Source organism: Sinohyriopsis cumingii, chromosome 15, assembly GCF_028554795.1.
Source record: "Sinohyriopsis cumingii isolate HCF-2022 chromosome 15, ASM2855479v2, whole genome shotgun sequence".
Taxonomy (NCBI): Eukaryota; Metazoa; Mollusca; class Bivalvia; order Unionida; family Unionidae; genus Sinohyriopsis; species Sinohyriopsis cumingii.
In genome coordinates, this window is record NC_142975.1 from 43,062,699 (window position 1) to 43,074,780 (window position 12,082).

Below are 12,082 nucleotides of genomic sequence, written 5' to 3' on the forward strand. Positions count from 1 at the left end.
GGTATATATTTTTTTGTGATTGCATTTACAGGTCTCATGTTTGTTGTTCTGGTAATTTCATTATTCAGCGCGGCTATCACGTTTGGCAGTCTTGCAACCCATTCACGAGATCTCGTATCGTAAATGAATTCCCTCGCGTACTGGTATCCGAATAATCTCTCAGCGAGTGTTCTATTAAATCGCTCAACAATTGCCTGATCCCGATGAATTTCAGTATGCCCTCGTCGTATAACAACGTTATGCTGCTTTGTCAACGATGATACCGCGCCCTGAAATTCCTTGCCAGGATCAACTTGTAATAATCGGGGCCAGCTTAGAGGTCCTCGCTGATAAATTCGTTTAAACGCAGAGGCGACTTCGGACGCTGTTTTAGTCGCTAACGGTTCTGCTTCTTTGTATCTACTAGCAACATCAACTACTGTTAGCGCGTATTTGTATGTTTTTCTACGGACAGTATCATGAGGCAGAAATAGTATGTCAGCCTGATGAACTTCATTGGGGGTACTAACATCAAAATGTGCAAAATTGATTTGTCGAGGTGGTGGTAGGTAGATTTGCCATATTGCTTGTTTTGATAGCCAATTTTTGGCAACCTTGCGTGTTACTTTTGCTGCGCTGGCGAGTTTATTAATTGCTGAGTTACCTCTCCAGTATCCGGCCGGGGAATAATAAATCGCTTCCATTTTTATTTAATTATCCAGCGCCTAATACTAATTTAGATTTCATCGCTGATCTTACTAACCAATTAGCGAGTGACTCCTTAAATGATTTATTTTTTATGGAGCTTAGTGCATGAATTAATTTCACATCCGCGATATGCCTGTCTTGTAGATCTTTACTTCGATAAGCAACATCATGTATGTGACACGCTGCGTCGATAGCGTTTATCGGATACTCTCCCGGTTTTGGTTTAGATTGTTCATCAAGTCTGATATCTAGTCGGGTCCCTGGACCGCAGTAATTGTATCCCGGAAGATGTTTTTCTCCGGGATATTTAGCCCAAGGGGTACCTGGAAGTCGTCCGAGGGTTGCTGCAATGTCACCTCCGCTGACTTTGTCAGGCTTTTTTTTTGAAATCTAAATTTTTTTGTGCCACATCGCACACACGTACCAGAGAGTGCTTGTCTGTTATTTTTTGTTGTAATGGTTGTTATGTCGTTTGTAGGGGTTCGTGCCTTACACTTCACACAATATAGATCCATAATTATTATTCCCTATATACAAATGGAAATTACAGATTTTTCTGCGACGCGAAGGAAAGAACCAGTCAAGCATAATTCCGTGCTACCAAATTCTATCAGAATGATCATCATAGGACCGTCAGGATCAGGTAAAACGCAACTGCTACTGAACATGATAATGAAGTGGATGAAATGGGACAAACTATACTTGATAGCTCCGTCTGTGGATGATCAACGTTGTTATGATGTTATAAAAGATTTTAATGAGAGTGCAAAAGCGCTGAGTGAAGACGGCGAGGATGTTGTTGAATTTATAACTGATATTGAAGAAGCTCCGTCCGTGGAAGACCTTAACGGGGAAATAAATAACCTAGTAGTGTATGATGATGTGATGCTGGACAAGCAAAAAAATCCTGCAAGAATATTTTCACGAGGTCGTCATAAAAACACTGATGTGATTTATGTTACTCAGCGTTATACACAAATTCCTAAAGTAATTAGAGACAACTGTAATCTTCTTGCGGTGTTTAATGGAGTTGATGTTCACACGCTGAGAAACATTCATCAGACATGGTGTAGCGGTGATATGGACATAAATAAATTCAAAAATTTCTTTAGTCGCGCTCAAAGAACCCCGCATGGATTTGTGACAATAAATTTACACGACCCGCGGACACGATACCGTATCGGACTTGATACATTGTATGGTTAACGTGAGAAACTCGAAGAGAGCAGCCCCGGGCGGCGACAACAAGTTGGGGGGGGGGGTCGCGTTTTTTTGTCTCGTTGCTGTTGTAGAATCCCCCCCCCCCCTTTCTGAAGGCTTATTTTAGCATTTGGAAGTCTCGTTTTGTTGTAGGATTAGCTTTTTTTTTAAGGCTTATTTTATCATTTGGTGGTCTCTAGACCTTTGTAGGATTCGCCCCCTCTGCTGCTATATTTTATCTTTGAACTAGCTATTGCCGGTACTAGGACTGGAGTGATTAATGAAAGTTTCAAGATACAAAGTTTAAAGAGTAAAACGAAAGTGGGATGAGCGAGTTAAAATGAAAGTTTGAACATAAAAATACACAAATGTATGTAGTTTTCTGCTATGTATCCCTATAGTATCAGATCACAATTGTCATTACGTGACATCCAGTTCTTTTAAATAATAAATTATTTGTAATTTTTAATTTTATTGACAAATTGCATCAGAACTTGAATTTTTCATAAGGTCCGTCTGCATATTGCATTTTTATTTGTTCCATGGGATATACAAAATGTGTTTGTTGAATATACGATATTTGTTGTGTTTTTTCTTCTTCTTTATTATAAAATACGTCATGCATATGCAGTCAACTTTTAAAGAAAGATATTTGATATTTATCTATATTTTGAATAATTTTTGTGTACACCAAATATACGTTTAGATTGTCGGCTTGAAAGAAGAAGTGTCCAAAATGAGTATTACCTGTCAACTTTGATTATCTGCAGATAATGATAATTAGGTCTAGGCAATAAGAGATACCAGCCAGACAAACTAGGTCATCTTGGTGACTATACATACTCTGATTTTGTTTTCAAACATTTGCTTGTATACGTACAGGCCTCTTCTATTGCATGTTATACCTCCAGTCCTATTTGTTTGCTTGCTATACTTCAAGGCCTCTTCCATGGCTTGTTGTACCTCCAGGCCTCTTCAATGGTTTGCTATACATCCAGGCTTCTTCCGTTGCTTGCTATACGTACAGACCTATTCAATGGTTTGCTATACGTCCAGGCAACTTCCATTTCTTGCTATACGCCCAGGTCTCTGCTATGGCATGTTACACCTCCAGTCCTCTTCCTTGGCTTGTTATACCTCATGGCCTCCTCCATAGATTGTTATACGTCCAGACCTCCTCCATTGCTTGCTATACGTCCATGGCTTCTACCATGGCTTTACGTCCTTTCCTATTCAGTGGTTTACTATACATCCAGACCTCTTCCATTGCTTGCTATACATTCAGGAATCTTCCATGGCTTGTTATACGTCGAGGTTTCTTAAATGGCTTGCTATACGTCCAGGCCTCTTCCGTGGCTTGCTATACGTGCAGGCTTCATCCATTACGTGCGATACCTCCAGGCTTCATCCATTACGTGCGATACCTCCATGCTTCTTCCCTGGCTTGTTATACCTCCATGCCTCTTCCACTGTTTGTTATACGTTCAAGCTTCGTCCATTTCTTGCTATTGATTATCTTGATTACGGACACCATGTGCAAACCCAGATGATCGTATTGTATATACCAGCAATGAATTATAAACTGCCTTCAATAAAATATTTATTGGAGGGTGAACTTGTGACTTAATAACTGCATTGCATGAAATTAACGTCGATACCATACGTCAAACAAACTTGCATGCTACAGCTATAAACTGCGGCATATTGTATATCTGTATAACGCGGCATAGCCCTGTCTATTGTATATCTGTATTTTGCAGCATAGCCCTGTCTGTTGCACAGCTGTATACCCCGGCACAGCCATTTCTACTGTACGGCAGCATACCGCGGCATAGCCCTGTTCCTTGTACAGCTCTATACCGCGTCATAGCCGCTTCCATTGTACGACTGTTTTCAGCGGCACAGATTTACTCAGCGGCATATCCCTGTTTATTGTATATCTCAATGCCGCGTGATAACCCTGTCCATTGTACAGCTGCATACTGCGGTATAACCCTGTCCATTGTACATCTATATACAGCGGTATAGCCCTGTCCATTGTACAGCTGTATACCGCGGCATATCCCCGTCTAATATGTTACAAAAATAAGACCCTCACCGGCAGATACTCGAAGATATATGCTACGATCAACACAGACATTCAGGTAATACGTAATTGCCTTGAAATAATTATAAATTGTACCATGTAACAGTATGATACATGCCAGATAAACTACGTTTGTCTGAGGTAACTTTACATTACATAAACTGTTGTGAATTTTGCTTGCCGTACGGATGTGCCAAATTGTTTTGGTGGTTATTTCCAGGAACATGTTTCACCTTTGGTTTTTATTATGCCATTTAGGTGCCCATAACGATGGCGGAATGATGTTAATGTTTCCACAATGATTACATATAGTGACTGAGATTTACTATTGATCATGGTAGAACGACGTTAATATTTCCAAATGATTTACACTTCTTTACGTTAGAATGATGTCTGTTTCCACGATGACGTTCATGTGGTAACTGTGCATTACGTTTGATTATGAATTCAATGTTTCCACGATGACGTTCATGTGGTAACTGTGCATTACGTTTGATTATGAATTCAATGTTTCCACGATGACGTTCATGTGGTAACTGTGCATTACGTTTGATTATGAATTCAATGTTTCCACGATGACGTTCATGTGGTAACTGTGAATTACGTTTGATTATGAATTCAATGTTTCCACAATGATGTGCATGCAGTAAATGGGCTTTTTGCTTGTAATAAATATGTTTCGGATAAGCAAATCTTGGCCAGGCCAGATTACTTTTCTCAGATGGTAAAAACACTTTATAAGAATGCCATTCTATATTAGAACTGGAGAATCGGGGGGGGGGGAGCTACATGTGATACGGAAACGACAAAGGATAAAACTAGGAATAACTGAATTCCATACTCTTATCGTGTTCAAGTGTCCCTACCAGAAAGTCGAAAGACACAGGCAAATTATGATTTACCCCGATTGTTTCATCAAACATTAACCTATTTATTGCTACCGCTCGCTAACATCAGAATAACGTTACAGACGCTCACTAAATCGAAATCGTATCGCTATCACTTGCTAACATCGAAATCATGTCGCTATCGCTCGCTAACATCGAAATGAAATCCATAAAGTTTAATTCATACATATTTATGGTGAATTGACATGTCATTCGCAAATTCCAGGAAGCCAGCACATTATCTTTTCCAACATATAATCTTTTAATATAAGGCATATTTGCTAAATTATTTTTAACAAAAGAAGCCAAGGAAAAATTTAAAGTTTAAATTGCTTTGATACAACATACAACTTTGTGTCTTTTCTTGACAAACTTTTGTACGACAAATGGACGACCGCTTTTTGACTCCTGTAACTGATTGAGATGTTTATAATTGCGGTACTAGAATATATTAAACATTAATAAAGCAATTTACTCAATTATTTTTTTTTATATCATGCTCAAATAGAAATAAAAGTGGTACAACATATTGAGAATAAAAGGACGTTAAGGATATCTACGCTTTTTTGTAGTAGATATAAGGAAATATTTTACGACTGACGTGCATTGTCATAACGTCACTCGTGACACTACGACATATTTCCACTTCATGATTGAAACAACGTTGATTTTTGTCTGTTATATATTTTTGAAGGAAAAAAAACAACTCTTGCCTGGATTTTTTTAATATATATTTCACGCCAATGAAGTTAAGGCTATAGCCAAGTAAGATGTATTACTACATCGGCAAAATAGTTCCGAAATTTTACAATACTTAAGAAGGACAGTTACATTGTGCAGATTTATCTCCTTAATGTAATGCTTGAAACTGTCTTGTCTAATTGATTCGTATTGAAAATGAAGCGACTTTTTTCATTAGGACAGTGCTTAGGAAAATTAATACAGTGAACATTACTGGGGTGGGCATAACATCCTGCCAGGAAGTTTTGATCGGATAGCCTTCATAGCTTTATATCCTTAGTGATTTGAACGATTTCAAGAATGATAGGGTAGGATTTTACTTATGTGTTTTGTATATCTCCGTATTCAAACTTGAATTGTTGGCCCTGACAAGCTTGCAGATTAATTGTGATGGTTACTTTTATTTCGGTTTGCAATCCAATTTTACAAAACATTGATTTCACCTTCATTTTCCTGCTTGAGTATGAGTATGTTTAGAGTTAAATCCCCTGATCAAACAATTTTGAGTATTATATTATCTCCAAAGTCTTTCTATAAATAACTAGCATCGTTTGTCGCACAGCATATTGGGTATGGCTTACACTGAAAATCGTAGAAGCAGGTCGTGTAAGTTCATTCAATGACAATCTATACGATTCAGATCGAATACCACTTTAAATCCATTGATACTTCAACCTTCTTTGTTTTGTTTTATTGTAGTTTATTTTGGAAACATATTTATATGGCACCTCTTTATTAGTCCTAACGGAGGCAAGAGAGTGAAAGCAGAAGAATAAGACGAAAAAGAATATGAAAACATACCACACGTAACTGCAGATAAAGCAGCTCTAGAGAAGACGCCGCAACGGTACTGATATTACTGTTATCGCCAATGTGTTGATATTATTTATTTTTACACATTTATACATTTCAGTATCTTATTATGAAATACAGTAAAAGGTGAAAACATTCTTTATTTTTCTTTCGTTTCAGAACCGTTAGAAATTTGTTGGATTCAACTATGTCTACCACCACATCAACACCCGATGTTACAGATCACGAGGACACCAACTTCATAGGTATTGGAAACAAGAGTAACGCAACTCTCCATTCTGACTACTATAATGTAGACCACTACGATAGTCATTACTATTTAGACTATCCACTTTACTACTACAGCCATTACTTCCATATTTACGAATTCGAAGTTCCTATCTATGGATACTTGTGGCCGGCTCTAGTTCTCATGGTCTCTGGAGCTAATGTCCTTGTTGTGCTTGGGTTCCTGAGGAAGAAAATGCAAAATTCTACGTACCTCCTATTGATATCCGTGGCTATTTCGGACTCTCTGGCAGGACTTGTAACATTACCAGGAATGTTCCATGTTTACTTACACAGTAATGTACTACTGACTAAAGAATGGTGCACTGGCTTCATGATATCCCGGCTATACATTTCCCGCGCATTCCACACCATTTCTATTTGGCAGTCTCTTTTATTGGTAATCCATCGCTATCTGTTCTTATGCCGTCCTCTTGTGTCGCGCAGGTGGTGTAATATGCGGAACACGTTTGTTTCCATCATTGTAATCTATATTCTTGGCTTCCTATTTCACATGTATCACGCTTTCAACATTAAAGCAACGAACGATGGATTTTGCCAGTGGGCCATAGAGGAACCGTGCGTTCAAACATGTGTGTACCTTTGGTTTTCCTTGCTCTTCGTACACTTATTTCCATCATTTTTGGGGTTGTTCATCACCATACCAATCGTTGTAGGTATCAACAAAGTATATCATAACTTTACTAGCTCGAATTTAACATCATCGTCAGCTGAAGAGCAGAAGCACAAGATCCTGACTAAGGTGGTGGTGATTATTTCCATTATCTGGTTGATTCCGGAAATTCCGTACGGAATCTATTACCTGATCGTGGTTGGAAAAATACATAGTGGAAAATCAATTTTCCCGCTTGAGGTCAACCGAAAAATACATTTATCATATGATGTTGCAGTAATCATTAGCTTTCATTGTAACTTTTGGGTATATGTTCTAATGATACGTAGGTTTAGGTCCGCTCTGAAAAGCATGTTTCAGTTTACGACATGCCGTAAAGCACAACTTTCAGAGTCTTCTGGTACAGCTAGTTGTACAAACCAAGCAAATGGTCTAGAAATACCGAGCGTGAACAACCCTCAGCGCGTGAGCACTAACGCAGCCGATGATATCTCGAATACAAGACTTTGACTACCTGTCTTCTCAGTCGTGGTTCATATGTTATATCCTCTACAATTTTATGGACTTTCTTTAAGATAATTAAGAAATTACCAATACTGAGAATTTAACACAGAAATGAGTCCAAGGTATTAAAGCTATGGATATGTGATAGATACACCAGTCTTAAACGTGACACTATAAAATTAAAATTTGATTGGACAACTTTACTGTGCTGCCTATTAGCAACAAAACTTCGGCTTTCTGAGTTTTGCGAAATGAGGAATTGTTAACTGTATGTATTAGAGAAATGTATTATATTTTATCAAATTTACTTTACTGTGTACTCCAGTATATTTTATGTACATGCACTGCAAGATGAGTATCTAATTTTACTTTGTACTCTCGTTTATTTGCTTATACAGTCCGTGCTTCCGTCTGTCGCGCTTGTGTAATGTTACATGTTCTTCCTCCTACTATGGGTGTTGATTGTGCAAACAATTTTGTAACTTTGACCACGCCCTGGGTAACGGGGCTAGTGGCAATGAACGTGGTAATGCCATTTGTTGGAAAGAGAATTCGTGTGTCTGAACAATATCTGCCCCTGAAGAAACAAATTCATAGACAATATCAGCCCCCGTAGTGTTTCTCCACCTTAAGGAAAGTTACATCTTCATCAGCTCTTGTTTTGTTACTTTGCCTTCAGGGAATTACTACAGAATCATATCTTTCAAACTATTTCATCACCTTACAACCAAATAGAGCAGAATCTCGTTCTCTTGGACATGGTTGGCTCGAACACCCTTCATCTCCATTGCTCAAACTGGTATTTCAGACCAAGCATTAGGTCTATTTTATGTTTAGCCACATTGACTCGAACTACAGTTATCTCGACGTTGTTTCTTTTTGTCCCCTGGATGTTCGAGCAATCGCGAATCCACTGTACATATAGTTTATGGATTAGAATGATTGAAATAATATGTATAATTAACATATGATAGTAGTGTGTTTCTCTACACTAGGGACTGTATCCCTGGGGCACAGCATGGAAACTGTGGCGATCCCACTGTCAGTATATGTATTGTTTGCTGGACTTGTTTCCTGATTTTCAGGGACCTAGCATGGAAACAAAATAAGAAAGATGCCCACCCCAAAATCATACACATACTTACTGAACATGAAAATATAAAGGTACTTATGCAACTCACATTACTCCCGAGTCGGTCCCTATCATCCGTGTCTTAATAAAGAGGATCACACATAGAGTGGGTTTGTGCGGTTCGGACGGGGCTCAAGAAAAGGACGTACTCGCGGGCGTACATGTGTGTGTATGCGTGTTGTAAAAGAACACATAATTATATTATCCTATATAATGTGTATACAAATGTATTCTCCGTAAATATTAGAAGAAGAGATTTTGCTTTACACGTATCAATTTCATGATATTTGTTACCATTATACACGAGGCAATGGCTACATAAGGCCGCATTGTCTAAACCTGTATCTAATTCATTTTATGTGTGTTCTAATTCAAATAGTTTAAATGCTATTTTAAACGTTTTTATCTAGAAGTAACCTTCAGATATGCAACTTATAACTGTTTGAAAAGTCTACAATGGCAATATCAACTAAGATGTACGTCTTCAGCATGACACCGGAAGGCAGCTAAATATGGTCACATTGTAAATAGCAATTTCTTCTATATTGTATTGTGTTATTAACAGTAAAATATTAAGTTATTTGTCAATATAAAACATTTAGTGACTACACTAGTTCAAAATTTACTTTCATATTATTTTGAATTGTTCTTCATAATAAATTACATATTGAATGGTGTAGTTATTGTACTTTCGTGATGAAAGAAGATCTGTTGTCACAATCTTCTTGATTTGTCATATAAATATAAACTGAGTAAACACCGAAACCTGTCTACCACAACAAGTGATGCAGTTCAACTAAAACAACATGTCATAGCAACTACAAATAAGTTATGTTTAGTTAAATATTTGCAAATTTATATTTTATATACTGTGGCTTAGGGACATGGTGTTGTTTTCAGCTAAGTATTCACCCCCACCCAATCCCCATCTCCTCGTAATTTAACTTTAAGTGACTTTGATCTGGTTTTGTTTTAACCCGTTATCAGTATGCATTAACAAAGAAAAAATCAAAATCCGAGTCACTGCGAGGTTTGAATTTGTTACGCTCCTTGGAATGAAAAGCTCTCATTTATATTGATCACTGAATGTTTCCATGTGTAATAATAATGGACCGACCTGCCCCCATAAATGATTATAAATTACTATCGTCCGAGTGTAGTATCACTATGAAGTTTGATGAAAACTGAGTCAATGTAAGTTGAGTTATTGTGTAGAAAAGGATGTAATTTCACGTCTAGTGGCCTTAACCCTTAATTTATTGATCGCATACTCAAAGCAACCATGAAGTTCAAACAGATTTCGAAAACTTAGGAAAGTGAACGTATCTTGTGGAACTTCAAAGTATGTTAGCTCAAATTAAATTGACCCTTGACCTCAGGGCTCGAGCAGTGCCTCTGGACAACTGTAGACTAATTATGCAGTCTGATGAAAATTGGATCCCATCATTTGGATTACTGAGCGAAAACCAAGAATATATCTATGTCCGCTCTGAATACCTTGGCCTTCCACATCATGGCCTTATAATGACGATATACCCGTCTAAAAGAAGTCTGCCTACATAAATTGGTGAAAAATTTCACCACGGAATCTTGACTTGTGATGCAAGAAAGAGAAAATGTAATTTCAGCACTGGAGACTTTAACCTTGAACCCAGCAGCCGTAAACTAATGGGTTTCTGCCTCTAACTATGGGTAAGACACATTCAAGGTTTGAGAAACAAAGACCACAGCAAACTAAAATCATGTCGCGCGAGCATTGTCTAAGGAGGGACAGACTGGCATTATAATTGCCATTTCCCTCGGCGCCTTCATTTGGTGACATTCAAGATACAAAACAGATAAAAATTATAAAATGTGTAAATATGTCCCGAAACGCATATGATCTGTCCCTTTATGGAACCCTTGTTTCATTTATCCTTATTCTGATAAATCTATTCTTTTAAATTCGAATAATGTAGCGCGTGTGATGACAAATTGGTTATTCAAAGGGAATTGCAGTTTTCATTCGATGCATAAATTTTGTTTCAATAAAAGCATATGCTCTCTTAATTTTGAGGCCCAGTAAACTTGAGAAACATTTCGCTTCCTAATGATGTTATTTACATTGACAGTGAATACAATTTGTTTGACATGTGCTTCTGCAATTTATATGTCTGAAGCAATACATAGGTTCACCTAAAGAAATATATCAGTACAGAAACAAAACTATATAGCAAATAAATTAAAATTTATTGCCAAAATATGTCCCTTGTCGGATTAAGAATCTAAGAATCACTCTTGATTGCGCTGTGCCTTTTACATTTTGAAATTTCAATTATTATTACCTTCAAATGAATTGATATTTGACATAAAAGCCCCAACACTGTATTAGGATTTAAAATGAAATGTAAGCAGAGAGGTTAAGAAGAAGAAGTCAAGAGTATAGGATGTTGTCAAGCTAAAATCTGAATAATTTGTCGTATTTACTTGCTGTGTTTCTCCAAATTATAAGACAAGTGATGAATGGCAGCCTTCGTTTGCCACAAATAAGACGTGGGCTTATAACCATAACGCGCGCGCGCATGTGTGTGTGTGTGTGTGTGTGTGTGTGTCTTGGGGTGGGTGGATGGGTGAAGTTGACGTACTGTCAGAATGTGTGGTGAAGTGCGGCTAAAGGACAGTCGACATTCTTTCAGAATGTGTAGTGGAGGGTTGACTTAGTATCAAGAGGTGGGGTGTATTGTGGTTGGGGGCAGTTAACTTACTATCAAAATGCGGGATGGACTGCGGTTGGGCGGGGTGGGAGTTGACTTACTATTAGAACGTAGGGTGCAGTGCGGTTGAGGTGGGAGAAGTTGGTTTACTATCAAAATTTGGGGTGGAGTGCAATTTAGGGACAGTTGGTTGGGCTTATCATCAGAAAACTATGGTACATGTGTACGTTGGTTGGGCTTATCATCAGAATAATACGGTACATGTGTACGTTGGTTGGGCTTATGATCAGAAAAATATGGTACATATGTGCATTAACTGAGCTTGTTGGATAATAAATACGATGCAGTTGTACGAGAGGAATGTGCTTATCATCTGATAATTATAGTAGACGTTTATGTGGACTGGGCTGATCTTTGGATGAATGTGATATAGGTATA

At 37.8% G+C, this 12,082-nt stretch overlaps 1 protein-coding gene across 4 annotated transcripts in view; it reads left to right on the forward strand.

Moving 5' to 3' along the window:
* The window catches only part of LOC149781702 (sex peptide receptor-like), a 40,187-nt gene extending 30,564 nt beyond the window's left edge, over positions 1 to 9,623 (forward strand). For 3 of the 4 annotated variants that reach the window (XM_089935790.1, XM_089935789.1, XM_089935791.1), the window contains exon 2: positions 6,574 to 9,623. In XM_089935790.1, coding sequence (XP_089791916.1) covers positions 6,602 to 7,825 — 1,224 coding nt within the window. In that variant the 5' untranslated portion in view covers positions 6,574 to 6,601 and the 3' untranslated portion in view covers positions 7,826 to 9,623. Of the gene's footprint in view, positions 1 to 4,461; positions 6,449 to 6,573 lie in introns of those variants that run through there. The other variant, XM_089935793.1, reaches the window with a different exon arrangement.
* Positions 9,624 to 12,082: the final 2,459 nt, after the last annotated feature.